The 14,427-nt window shown below is 44.9% G+C and overlaps 1 protein-coding gene across 1 annotated transcript in view; it reads left to right on the top strand.

Moving 5' to 3' along the window:
- Positions 1-4,359: 4,359 nt before the first annotated feature.
- LOC140716624 (H-2 class II histocompatibility antigen, A-Q alpha chain-like) overlaps positions 4,360-14,427 on the top strand; it is a 45,872-nt gene continuing 35,804 nt past the window's right edge. The window contains exon 1 of the mRNA XM_073029451.1: positions 4,360-4,522. Within this exon, the coding sequence (XP_072885552.1) occupies positions 4,456-4,522 (67 nt within the window). The 5' untranslated portion in view covers positions 4,360-4,455. The remainder of the gene's footprint in view (positions 4,523-14,427) is intronic.

Raw genomic sequence — 14,427 nt, forward strand, 5'->3', positions numbered from 1 at the left:
ATATCTCTAATTTAAGCAGCATCCCAGTAAACATCTTCTGCAGCATCTCCATGGTTTCCACATCCTTCCTTTAATGGGATGACCAGAACCAAATGCAATACTCCAAGTGCAGTTTGACTAAACTTTTATATAGCAGTACTATGACTTTCTTACTTTTATACTGGACACCCTGCCAATGAAGGAAAATATTTTGTACACCTTCTTTAACACTTATCCACTTGTGTAGCCACTTTCAGTGAATTATGGCTGGACCCCAAGATCCCTCTATATTTTGATACTATTAAGAGGTCTCCAATTAACTGTATACTATCTCCTTTCATTTGACCTCCCATTATGTAACATCTCACACATGCCTGGAATGATCTCCATCTGCCACTTCTCTGGCCATATCTATAAATAGTCTGTATCCCACAGTATTCTTTGATGGGCTTTACATTGTCCACAACTCCACTTATCTTGGCGATATCCACCCATCTACTGTACATTTTCATCTAAATCATTGATATATTCCATAAACAACAGAGGCCTCAACTTCTGACTTGAGGCTCAGTGCCTATAATTAATGGGATTACCCTTTTTCCTGTCTTGAACAAAGGTAGAAGGATTAGCTTAGTTAGGAGTTAAGTTACTATTTTGATTAGTTTGGCACAGCATCATGGTTTGAAGAACATGTTCCTTTCTTGTACCATTCTATGTTTGATTGGGGACTCTATAGTCAAGGGGCTTCCAGGGAAGTACGTTGCCTGGAGATAAGGGACTGCAGATGCAGAGATGCAGGAATCCGGTGCTCTAAAAAAATCTGCTGGGCTAAATCAATGGGTCAAGCAGCATCTGTGGGAGGAAAGGAATTGCCAATGTCTTGGGTCAATACTCTATATCAGGTATGTTGCATCCCTATTGCCAGGCCATGGGCAACAATGTCTGAGTGACATCTTGAAAGTCTTGGTCCACGTTGGTACATAGACAGGAAAAGAGATGACATTCTGCAAAGTGAATTTAGGAAATTAACTGAAATTGGAAAAAAAAGGACCTGTACAGTTTTAATCTCAAGATTATTCCTTGTGCCACTAGCAAGTTACAGTAGGAATAGGAATGTTCTAATGCCTGGCTAAAATTCTGCTGTAGAAGGGAGGATTTCAGATACATAGCACTGGTGTCTGTCAGGGCAGATGGGACCTCTACAAGAAGGATAGGTTGTGGATAAACTGGAGGGGAACGAGTTTTGAAACAGGAAGGTTTGTACACACTGCTCAGGAATGTTTATACTGAACTAGTTTGGCAGGAGATGAGGATCAAAACAATAAGTCAGCAAGTAGAGGGATTGAGGGAAAGGTAGGAATTCGATTAGGTAAGTCTGATAGGAAGGATGGGCGGAGGAGCCAAGTTAATGAACACTGTGGAGTTTACACTCTGAAATCTTATTTTTTATTTTAATGCAAGGATTATTACAGGAAAAGGCAGATTAATCTAGAATCTGGATTAGTGCATAGAACTGTGATGTTGTGGCCATTGCAGAAACGTGGTTGAGAGAAGGGCAGGGCTGGCAGCTGGTAGCTCCAGGATTTAGATGCTTTAGAGAGTGATGTAAAAAAGATGGGGAATTTGCAATATTAATCAGGGATAATGTCACAGCAGCACTTAGAAAGAACAACCTGAATGGTTTCTCTCAGAAACAAGACAGCTGAAATCAGTATAATACTAAAAACCTTCCAGTAGCCAGCAGGAGATAACAGAACTAGATGTGTAGATATTTAAAAGACACGGTCAGGTGCATGGATGTAAGATTTAGAAGGCAATGTGGGCAAATGGGACTGACTTAGATGGGAATCTTTACCAGCATGGATCATTTAAGCTAGTAGGCCCATTTCTGAATCATATGATTCTATGAACTGTGTCCATCTATTCTGCAGGGAGCAGTGCTGAGTGGGGGGGGGGGGGCTCTGTTACTTGTGATATATATAAATGATACAGAGGAAAATGTAAATAATGTTTAATCCAGGCAAATGTAAGATGTTGCATTTTGAGAGATCAAATGCAAAAGACATTAATAGTAAATGGCAGGGCCTTTGGAACATTGATATCAGTCCTGAGATGCAGTCCACAGCTCCCTGAAAGTGGAACAAGTGATAGGGTGATTAAGAAGGTGAGCATCGTAATTTGCTTTTATTAGTTGGGACATTGAGTATGGAAGTCAGGCAGTCATGCTGCAGCTGTATAGATCTGTGGTCAGGCCACATTTGGAGAATTGCGTGTATTTCTGGTTGCCACATTACTAGAAGGATGTAAGGCCTGAAGGTGTTTATTAAGATGTTGCCTGGATTTGAACAAGATAGCTATAAAGGGAAAATGGACAAACTTGAATTGTTTTCTCTGGAGTCTCAGAGGCTGAGGGGAGACCAGATAGAAGTTTATAGAATTATGAGAGGAGTAGGGAGGTTAGATAGGAAGCAACACACACACAAAATGCTGGGGGAATTCAGCAGGTCAGGTAGCATCTATGGAAATGATAAACAGTCGACATTTCAGGCCGAGACCCTTCTTCAGGACTGGAAAGGAAGGCGGAAGATGTCAGAATAAAAAGGTGAGAGGATGGGGGAGGAGGCTAGCTGGAAGGTGATAGGTGAAGCCAGGTGGGTGGAAAAGGTGAAGGACTGGAGAAGAAGGAATCTGATAGGAGAGGAGAGAGGGCCATAGGAGAAAGGGAAGGAGGAGGGGACCCAGGGGGAAGTGATAAGAAGGAGAGAAGAGGTAAAAGGCCATAGTGGGGAATAGAGGAAGAGAAGAGGTGGAGGGATTTTTTTTCTGGAAGGTGAAATTGATATTCATGACATCAGATTGGAGGCTACCCAGACGAATATAAGTTGTTGCTCCTCCACCCTGGGGGCGGCCTCATCTTGACAAAGGAGAAGGACATGGACTGACATGTTGGAACAGGAAATAGAATTTGAATTAAAATGTTTGGCCACCAGGAAATTCCACTTGTAGCAAATGGTGCTTGATGAAGCAATCCTTCATCTTACAACATGTCTCACCAATGTAGAGGAGGCCAGATCGGAAGCACCAGACACAATGGATGACACCCCCCCCCCCCCCCCCCCAGCAGATTCACAGGTGAACTATTGCTTCACCTGGAAGGACTGTTCGCGGCCCTGAATGGAGGTGAGGGAGGTGGTGATTGGGCAGGTGTAGCACTTTGTCCGCTTGCAGGGATAAGTGCCGGGAGGGATGAATGGAAAAGGGAATCGCATAGGGAGTGATCCCTGCAGAATGCAGGAAGGGGGTGGAGAGATAAAGGTAAGTTCAGTGATAGGATCCCTTTGGAGATGGCAGAGGTTGTGAACAATGATGTGTTAGATGTGGTGGCTAATGGGATGGTAGGTAAGAACAAGGCGAACTCTATCACTGTGGGAAGATGGGGTGAGTGCAGATTTTCAGGAAATGCTGAGATGCAGGTGAGCACAGTATCATTACTGGAGGGATGGAAATCCCATTCTTTGAAGAAGGAGGACATTTCAAATGTCCTGGAAAGGAAAGCCACATCCTGAGAACAGATGCAGTGGAGGCGAAGGAAATGAGGAAAAGGAAGAGCAGTTTTACAGAGATAGGTTGGGAACAGGGTAGATAGAGAGTTCTTTCCAGAGTGAATTGTCAAATACTAGAGAGCATGGGCGTAGGGTGACAGGGGGTAAGTTTGAAGGATATTTGCAGAGAGTGCTAGATGCCTGGAACAGACTACCGTGGTGGTGGTGGTAGCAGATACCACAGCAATGTTTAAGAGGGATTTAGTCAGCAAATGGAGGGGTACACACCATGTGTGGGCAGATGGGTTCAGTTTAAATTGACATCATGGTCAGTACAGACATGGTAGGCTAAAAGGCCTTTTCCTGTACTGTTCTCTGTTCTCAGTGGAGAGATAGAGAGTCAAAACCAATAGTCAAAGTTTTCAATAGCAAAGATAGGGGAGGGTCAGGTAGAGCAGAGGGAAGGGTAAAGGTTTACCAGACCTGACGAAAAGCCTCAAACCTGATAAATAACCCAGTTTCTCACTTATTGGTGCTGTCTGACTCGCTGAACAGAGTGGATCCGTCCTCTCCTTCAACTCAGTGGTGAGAGGGTGAAGTAAAATTATCTGCGTAAACTGTTCAATTCAACGCAGGTCAAAAGCCTCTTCTAAATGTCTCTTTTGAAGAAACGCCTCTTCTCGGAGCATCTCTTCCTCAACTGAAGCAAATTCAGTTTGGTGTCATTCAGAGCAAGTTGGTCTGTATTCTACCCGAAGACAGATGACGAGCCAGAAGCTCGGCGTCTGATTGGTTCAGCTGCCCTCGGGCACATATCAATATCAGACTGCAGTAGAGTGAACGGCAGAAGTTTGGTTTAATCGAGAAACTGGTGGCAGACTGAGCTGAACTGGCGCTGGACGAGGAGCGGTCGAGTTTGCGAGACCTGGGAGATATGGGAGCTGGGGTTTACTTCTTTGTGTTGGCGACGGCTTTTATATATGGAGCACAGGCTGGAGATTGTGAGTTATCTGATAGTAACAATTAAAATATTTTACTGTTTGAACTCCCTGAACCAGTTGGCATTATAATAGAGTACTCTATGTATTTATGTCTGTATCGGCCAAATATATGTTCTTAACCTTACAATGCTATGATGATTCTAATTTGTTTTAACAGAGAACGCAGTCTGTGACAACCTATCTTCAGGATATACTGTATCTATAAACCTGAGCCAACTGTCCATTTCTATTGACAAACTGGGAGCTGAGTTTATATTTTATGTCTCAAAATCAGGGAATTTGAGACGTTGGACCTTGATCCTTCCCTGAGAGAGGTCTACAATTTGTTGCCGAGATCAGAGTGACAGCAGGTTGAAAACAGTGAGTTAGTTGGGGAACAGCATGGGTTTGTAAAGAGTGGGTCCGCTCACAAACGTGGAGGAATATTTGAAGAGGGGTCTGAGGTAGCGGACAGGACAGGTCTGCCTGTAAAAACTTCAAGAAGGGAATTGCTGTTGACCGGAGCTAGTCCGTGGAGATGAAGAGAAATCGGGATAACGGCCACTCGGCCGGACAGGTGTGAAGGTCCAACTGCCCCGGGCACTGATACAGCTTGTCGATGGGGTTCTGGGGTCCACGACGGCCCAGAGCGGGAGTTGGCGGCGTTAGAGCAATGAAGGGACTGGCGAACCGAGTGATGGGTTCAGCCCGCTCTAATATCCAGGCCGGAGCCAGACGGACGGAATAGTAACGTGTGAGAATTGAGGCCGTGTTCGAGGTCCGTGTACGGGGACCACACGAACTCGGAGGTCCTGAACAGGGCTGGTGGAGTTTGTGCCCCGAAACTGGAGTCTCAGTCCAGTAGGGGATCGGACACTGCGGTGGCAGGGGTGGGGGACATACTGGCCAGTGAGGGAGGGAGTGTGATCTGCATTCCCAGCACAGCAGCCGGATTACACAGTTCAGACAGTTCCTTACTGGGGTTTACAGGCGAGGGTGCCTGATGTGTTTCTTTTAGGATATTTTCCCCCCACCCCCACCGGCGTAGAGAAAATTATCAGGGGCAGTAATTTTTTGCACGTTCGTGTACAGGTGCAGGGCTACAAAAGTGCAAAAATACAAAATATATTTATTGCAAATCACATTCTACAATACTTCAACATACGCAGAGACAATAACAGTGGCTAACACAATCTAAATTAAAACGTTCCAATCTCTGTCAAAAACATTTACCGTTAACGCCTCCATTGCACCCTGGACACCGCGTGTTCCTTCTCCACGGTTTCCTGGGCACCGATACCCCACTCCCCCGATGAATTAGGGCAGGGGGGTGGGGGCGTCCGGAGGGACAAGTTTCCAGATTTTATCAGTCCTCATAGAAGCCGGGAAATGCCTGCGCAGACTGGCCGATGCCCCTTAGCAAGGCAAGGCTCTGCTGAGCTCTGACCGCTCAGCGTCTGAGGGAGGGAGGTCAGTGTCGTGAAGGCGCGGCCTGGATTGCAGCTGGAGCCAGGCTCGGGGTCAAAGAGAGGAATGGGGAAGGAGGCCAAGGGGTGCGTGAATGAACGTGATGGGAGAAGGGAATTAGGAGGAGAGAAGAGAGCGTCACCTGTTGAGGTGTGAGGGATTTAGCCCTCTAGTTGGGAAGTCCAGAATCACAGAATTAGAGCAGGTCCTTTGTGATTAGGTTGGAAAATAGTTCCCGCACCAGTGTGTGGAAATATTGGAACACTCTTCCTCAAGTGGTAATATGAGATTTTAATTTGACATAGAGTCATGGGGCACAACAGCACAGAAACAGGCCCTTCGGCCAACTAGTCCTTGCTGAACTATTAATCTGCCTAGTCTTGTTAACCAGCACCCAGTCAATTCTGATTGGTGGTGTCTTGTGACCCCATAAATTAAATACGTAGTGCAAAAAGAGAGCGGAATAATGGAGGGGAAACAGTAGTGAGGTGGTGTTCGTGGGTTCATTGTTCATTCAGAAATCTGACGGCGGAGGGGAAGAAGCTGTTTTTAAAACATTGAGTTGGTGTCTTCAGGTTCCCATACCTCCTCCTTGATGGTAGAAATGAGTAGGGGCCATGTCCTGGAGCAATTCTTGTTCCTCGGAAATGGATAAAGTAACCCAAATATGTTCTCTCATTCTCCCTCCCTCTCTCTCTCTCTCTCTCTCTCACACACACACACACACACACACACACACACACACACACACACACACACACACACACACACACACACACACACACACACACACACACACACACACACACACACACAGTGAGGGAGCAAAGCGGAAGCAGTGAGATAGAGAGAGAGAGAAGCTGTCAAACCTTTCCTTTTTGAATCATTTATCTCTTAAGGCTTAGAATGTGAAAGGTGACAAATACGTTTCCAGAAAGAGACAAGAGAGAGGGTGAGACTGAGAGGAGTGGCAGGAAGCAGGCCCAGAGTTGACACTACTCCAAACTTTATCCACCTCACCTACCCATAGGCTCAGTGTGTTCACTCATTGGATTAAGATAGCTCTAACACCAATCTGTTTGGTTTGGATGTTGTGAAATTTGAATTAGATAATGTTCTGACTTATCTGGAAACATTGGGTGGTTCATAGACTCAATGGGCCGAATGGCCTGTTTCCATGTTTTACCTCTCTCTGTCCCTGGTGGAAATGGACGGTATGGAGTTGGATGAATCAGCCGGTGTAAATGTACTGTCTCGGTCTGGTACACTGGGGTGTGAACAGGTCCTGGTAGCAGTGGGATATTACACTGGAATTGCTCCATTTTTTCCCTGGTTAACCTGACATCTGGTGTCTTCACCAGCCCTGGGTGTGGGTGAGGGTTTGTAAATAATGAACAAAACTGACGGCAGAGTCAGAGGTTTGATTTAGATTTTCTGTCTGTGGGTGAAGCTGTGAGGTGAGTTGAAGTTGAGTCTCCTCTCCTGAGGTCAGAGGGTGGTCACTTCATCAGCTGATGCCAAGAGCTGGGTCAGGTGGGTCTGTTGAAGGGTGACCTCACTGGGACCTGTGCTATTTCCAACATACGGGTCCTGTAGGATGTGAAATTTTGGGTCATCGCCTCACCTTACCTCACTCCCATCCATTAGTTATGGAGAAGGCAGGGAGGAGCCCACAGACATGGCAAGGCCAGAGTAGGCCCAGCAGACTCCTACTATAGGTCACATTCCTCTTCCCATTTGTGTGAAGAAGCTACCCAAATGTCCTTTTTAAATTGTCGCCTCTAATCTTAAACGTCTGCTCTCTTGTTTTTATCACTCTTTCCCTGTGAAAAGACTATATGCTTTCATACTGTCTGTGCCCCTCGTGGTCTTATATACCCTAATCAGGTCACCTCTCAATCTCCTACATTCCATGGAATATAGTCCTAGTCAAACATGAGGGACTGCACGTTTATAGCCCAGCGGTGGCGGTTGGTGCAGTATGGACAAGACAAGACAATGCAACCTTTCCTTGTACCTCAGGCCCCTAAGTCCAGGCAACATGCTTGTAAATCTGTTCTGCATTCTTTCTAGTTTAGTAACATCTTTCCTATAGCAGAGTGACCAAAAGGACCAAAAGGGAACTCACACTTAATTTGCTTCAGTCATAGGGTCATTCGTCACAGAAACAGGCCCTTCAGCCCATCTCATCTAACACATATCCATGTACATTCATTCCATCTATCAGCACTTATTCCAGGGCCTTCTCTGCCTTAATGAATCCAATACTCAGACCAATGTTTTCAAATGCTGTGAAAGTCTCTGCCTTCATCACCCCCTCGGGTTCCAGACTTCAATCACCCTCTTGGGTGCAAGTTTTTCCTCAGATCTCTATGTAAACCTGCTGGTTTGTGTAGATTTAGCATGTTATCTAAAACTTTGATGAACTTCTACAGATGCACAGTGGAGAGTATCCTGACTGGTTGCATCATGGCCTGGTGTGGAAACACCAGTGCCCAAGAACAGAAAAACCTACAAAATTTTTTGTTTGGATGCAGCCCAGTCCATCACAGGAAAAGTTCTCCCCACCATTGAGCACATCTGCAATGAGCACTACCACAGGAAAGCAGCATCCTCACCATCCAAGCCATGTTCTCTTCTTGCCGCTGCAACTGGGAAGGAGGTACAGGAGCCTTAGGTCCCACACCACCAGGTTCAGGAACAGCTATTACCCTTCAACCGTCAGGCTCCTGAATGAGTGTGGATAAATTCACTCAGCACAACTCTGAACTGATCACTGAACACAACCCTATGGACTCACTTTCAAGGACACTGCAACTCATGTCCTCACTATTGTTGATTTATCTACAAGTATCTATCTATTTATTTATTTATTATTATTTATTTGCACAGTTTGTTTTGTTTTTCACCGTGGTTGTTCATCAGTCTTTGTGTGTAGTTTTTCATTGATTCTATTGTATTTCTTTGTTCTGCTGTGAATGTCTGCAAGAAATTTAATCACAAAGTAGTATATGGTGACATGTATATACATTGATATTAAATTTACATTAAACTTTGAACATGAAATGACAGCACTTAATGGGGTAATATTGTGAATGTTGGAGTCCTCAGTCTCCCAACATGGTGCAGCACTGGGATTAGGACAGGCAGATTTCTTCTCCCCTTCTTCCCTCCCCCAGATCACTCTGATCTTGATCTTACTCACCAGTCTTGAATCCTTCTCTGTCACCACTTGGTTCCCGATTATTTTCACCACTCTGAAGATTAATGACAGTGGATCACATTTGCTATAGTTGTGCAGCACAGAAAGATGATTCAACCCACCAGATCCACACTGACAAGGCAGTTTAACATAATCAGCAAGTCTGCATTTGAGAACAAAATTCTAGTGGACAGTGGAGAAATTTAACAAATGTGCAGTGATTTATTTTGGTCAATCAAACCATGGCAAAACTTATACGATGATGGCAGAGCCCTGGGGACTGCTGCAGACAGAAAGACCTGGGGGTACAGGAGTCCTGATGAAGGGTCTCAGCCCGAAACGTCAACAGTGCTTCTCCCTATAGATGCTGTCTGGCCTGCTGTGTTCCACCAGCATTTTGTGTGTGTTGTTTGAATTTCCAGCATCTGCAGATTTCCTCGTGTTTGATCATTATACCAGACATTGATTAGATCACACTTTGAGTACTGTCTACAGTTCTGGTTCCCCCAGCAAAGGGAAGGAAGTCATTATGCTGGAAAGAGTGCAGTAAAGATTCACAAAGATGTTAAGGAGAGGCTGGGACTTGTACCCCTGAGCATAGGATATTGAGGGATGTGATTAAATACATAAAATCATGAGGGAAATAGATAACGTTAATGGTTACTGTCTTTTCCCCGGGTTAGGGGAGTCTAAAACTCGAGGGCATAGACTTAACATGAGAGGGGAAGATTTAAAAGAGACCTGAGGGGTAACTTCTTTATGTATAGAGATACGATTACAATTACAATGATTATTTTTTTTAACAAAATAAGCTTTATTCATAATAAAAGTACAATGTTTAAGTGACATTCTGAAGGCACTTGGATGGAAAAAAAATCCAGAGAGACATGAGCCAAATACAAGCAAATGGGACTAGTTCAGAGACATCTTTGTCCTGGTGAAAGAGTTGGGTCGAAAGACAGGTTTCCCTATCTGTTCCGAACCACGTTGACCCCTGACCCTGAAACCTTCATCCCGCAACATCAGGAGTCAACGTGTTAATTTTTCTGAAAGGTGAATATTGCTGGAGCTTAATTGGTTTGCATTGTGAATACACCAACTGAACGTCACCATCTCCCGGCCCGGGATGCTCAGTCCGTCCTAGCAGTCAGATAGCTGTCGAAAAAAGCATCTGATGTCTGCGACTAGGATTTACCACTAAAGTCACAAAAATACAACTGCAGATGCTGTGGATCAAAGAATACGTACACAACGCTGGAAGAACTCAGCAGGTTAGGCAGCATCCGTGAGAAAAGAGTAGCCAACGTTTCGGGCCGAGACCCTTCATCAGGAATGGGGGGGGGGGGGGGGGAAAGAGAGGGCCGAAGTCCAAAGCCCAGTAATAGAGATGAGGGAGGGGGTAGGGCCTGAAGGCGCCAGGTGGAATCAGTCATCAGGCGTCATTTCACGTGGACGTAGGCTCGGCCGCTAGAGGGCGCACGGTGACCGACTGCCAATCACAAGCAGGAGAAAATCTGCAGATGCTGGAAATTACCGAGTAACAAACACAAAATGCTGGAGGAAGTCAGCAGGTCAGTCAGTCAGTGCAGTCGACGTTTCAGGTTGAAACCCTTTGGCCGACTGCCAATCACCTGGATACTACCCGCCCACAGGGAACAACATCCAGCTTTGTAATCGGTGATTGATTGCGGTGTACTAAGATTCAGTGTTCGTGTGCCATCCTGAAGAATCCTGCCATGCATAAATACATTAAGGTAATAAAAGTAAAAACAAAATGTAAAATGAAGTGTTACAGGTGCAGAGAAAGTACAGTGCAGCCCAGTAAATGGACTCTGAAAACTCGCAGCAGCACACACAAAATGCTGGAGGAACTCAGCAGGCCAGGCAGCATCTATGAAAAAGCGTGGACAGTCGACGTTTCGGGGGAGACCATTCAGCAGGACTGAAAACTCGCACTCATTCCTGTATTACATTTACTTGTATATAATGAGAACAGCATGGCTCATGTCACCCCCACTGTTCTGAATTCTGAACAGAGGAATGTCATTTTTATACTTCGTTGACTAGCATATACCGATATTGACCATTTGGTAAACTCTATGTTCAACTTCCTAACTTGCATGATCAATCACTATTCACAATACAGGTGTTACAAATCAATAGAAAGTATTAGCTAACAATGAATGAAACTTTGAAGATAGTAAAGTTATTGTCCCTTAGTTTGTGTGCCCTTTCTGTTACATCCTTACCTTGTCTCCCTATGTAAATGGCACCAGTCCCCTGCTGTGCTAGGCTCTTCAAACCCTTCTAGCCTGGGCTGACTACACACTAACCATCCTTGCCTGGAGATGTTTTCACCCTTACCTTTCTGCAAATTCCACAGAGGCAGACAATGAGGTGCAAGATCATAACGAGGTAGATTGTGAGGTCAAGCAGCAATCTTACTGTACCAAGGAACCATTCAATACTCTTACAACACTGTGGTAGAAGCTATCCTTGAGCCTGGCCTTTGATGAAGCTGTTTGCAAGAAATATAGAGAGTTTATGGAGTTGTGTGATAGACTTTGATAGTGTTCAAAATTTTTTGCAATATCTTGTGGTCTTGGGCAGAGCAGTTGTCATACCAAGCTGTGTTGTATCTGGAAAGGATGCTCTCTATGTTGCATTTGTAAAAACAGTAAAGAGTCATCATAGATGTGCCAAATTTCCTTAGGCTTCTGAGAAATCGAGGCATTGGTGTGCTTTCTTAGCCATAGTGTCAATGTGGATGGACCAGGACAAGCTACTGGTGAAAATTACACCAGGGAACTTGAAGTTCTCAGCCGTCTCCACCTCAGCACCATTGATACAGACAGGAATATGGGCACCGTCCACCATGAAGTCAATGACTGGCTCTTTTGTTGACATTGACAGAAAGGTTCTTGTAATGACACCGTGATACTAAGCTCTTTGTCTCCTTCCTGTACTCCAAATCATCGTTATTAGAGATGCGGTCCACTACAATGGTATCTACAGGGGAGCCACGCTAGTCTAGTGGTTAGCATGACATTATTACAGCTTGGGGCTTCAGAGTTCACAGTTCAATTCCGGAATCTTCTCTAAGCAAATTTGTAAGTTCCTTACCATGTACATGGGGGTTTCCTCTAAAGTTGCTCCTGTTTCCTCCCACTGTCCAAAGGTAGTAGGTTAATATGTTAATAGGTAATTTTAAATTGCCCTATTATTAGGCTAGGGTTAAATCAGTGGGTTGCTGGGCAGTGCAGCTCGAAGGACTGGAAGGGCCTATTCCACACAGTATCTCAAAATAAAATAAAATAAATTTTAAAAATAGATCAACTGCAAACGAATTGATGGAGTTAGAATAAAATTTGCTCACGGGGGGGGGGTTGTGTGTGTGTGTGTGTGTGTGTGTGTGTGGACTAAAGGCGGGAGCTGGGCACACAGCCTTGTGGGGCATCAGTGTTTAGAATAATCATGCTGGAGGTGTTGGTGTCTGTCCTTACTGACTGTGGTCTGTTGTTCAGGAAGTCAAAGATCCAGTTATTGAGTCCCAAGTCTGGAGTTCAGAAATGAGTTTGCTTAGAATTATTCAAGTCAAGTCACTTTTATTGTCATTTCGACCATAACTGCTGGTACAGTGCATAGTAAAAATGAGACAACGTTTTTCAGGACCATGGTTTACATGACACAGTACAAAAACTAGACTGAACTACGTTAAAAAACAACACAGAGAAAGCTACACTAGATTACAGGCCTACACAGGACTGTGTAAATTGCACAAAAACAGTGCAGGCATTACAATAAATAATAAACAGGACAATAGGGCAAGGTGTCAGTCCAGGCTCTGGGTATTGAGAAGTCTGATAGCTTGGGGAAAGAAACTGTTACATAGTCTGGTTGTGAGATCCCGAATGCTTCAGAGCCTTTTCGTAGACAGCAGGAGGGAGAAGAGTTTGTAGGAGGGGTGCATGGGGTCCTTCATAATGCTGTTTGCTTTGCGGATGCAGCGTGTAGTGTAAATGTCTGTGATGGTGGGAAGAGAGACCCCGATGACCTTCTCAGCTGACCTCACTATCCGCTGCAGGGTCTTGCGATCCGAGATGGTGCAATTTCCAAACCAGGCAGTGATGCAGCTGCTCAGGATACTCTCAATACAACCCCTGTAGAATGTGATGAGGATTGGGGGGTGGGAGATGGACTTTCCTCAGTCTTCGCAGAAAGTAGAGATACTGCTGGGCTTTCTTTGCTATGGAGCTGGTGTTGAGCTGGTATGGTATTGAAGGTGGAGATGTAGTTAATGAACAAGAATCTTTACGGTCCAGATGAGTGTAGTGCCAGGGAGGTGGTATCTGTCGTGGATCTGTTTTCGCAGTAGGTAAATTGCAGTGTGTTAAGGTTGTTTGGGAGGCTAGAGTTGATATGTGCCATCACCAGCCTCCTGGAGCACTCTGTCAGGACACATTACCTTAGTTTTCTTTGGTACTGGGATGATAGTGGTCTTCTTAAAGCAGGTGGGAACCTCAGATTGAAGCAGGGAGAGGTTGAAAATGTCTGCAAATATCCCCACCATCTGATCTGTGAGGATTGAAAGACACGGCTGGCTACACCATCCGGGTCCAATGCTTTCTGCAAGTTCACACTCCAGAAAACTGATCTCATACCTGCAACAGTGACTGTAGGCTCATGCATTGGGTCTGTCAGGTCTGTCTTTCTATTAAAAATGCACATAGAATATGTTAAGCAAGTTGAGGAGGGATGCATTATTGGCAGCAATATTGTCTAGTTTCATTTTGGGGATCATTTTAAGGTGCCCTGCCAGAACTGATATTGGGCAGGGATCTGGTATTGTCTTTTGGCATTTCTAATACATTTACAAAGCCCAAACTTTGATTTCCTGCTTAGTTACCTGACTTGCAAACCTCAGACCTGGATTCAGTGGGGAGTAGATCTCCTTGGTCATCCACGATTTCCTGTTCAGGAACACTAAGTTTTACCACAGTCCTCAACACACCAGCTGCTAAAGTCTGTGACGGTGTGATATACTGATACAAATTGGCTGTTGAGTCTCTGATTATGGACTAGTCTACTGAGTATGGAAGCTCCCCTATTTCCTCAGACTGGCACTGTATGACATTCCATACTGGATCTTCCTGTTTCAGTTCCTGTTTGTATGCGGGGAGCAGGAGCACAGCTTGGTAGTCTGATTTACCAAAGTGTGTGCTGGGGGAGTGCGGGGAGGTTGTGGATTGGTTTGGTA

This window comes from Hemitrygon akajei, chromosome 2 (assembly GCF_048418815.1).
Source record: "Hemitrygon akajei chromosome 2, sHemAka1.3, whole genome shotgun sequence".
Lineage (NCBI taxonomy): Eukaryota > Metazoa > Chordata > Chondrichthyes > Myliobatiformes > Dasyatidae > Hemitrygon > Hemitrygon akajei.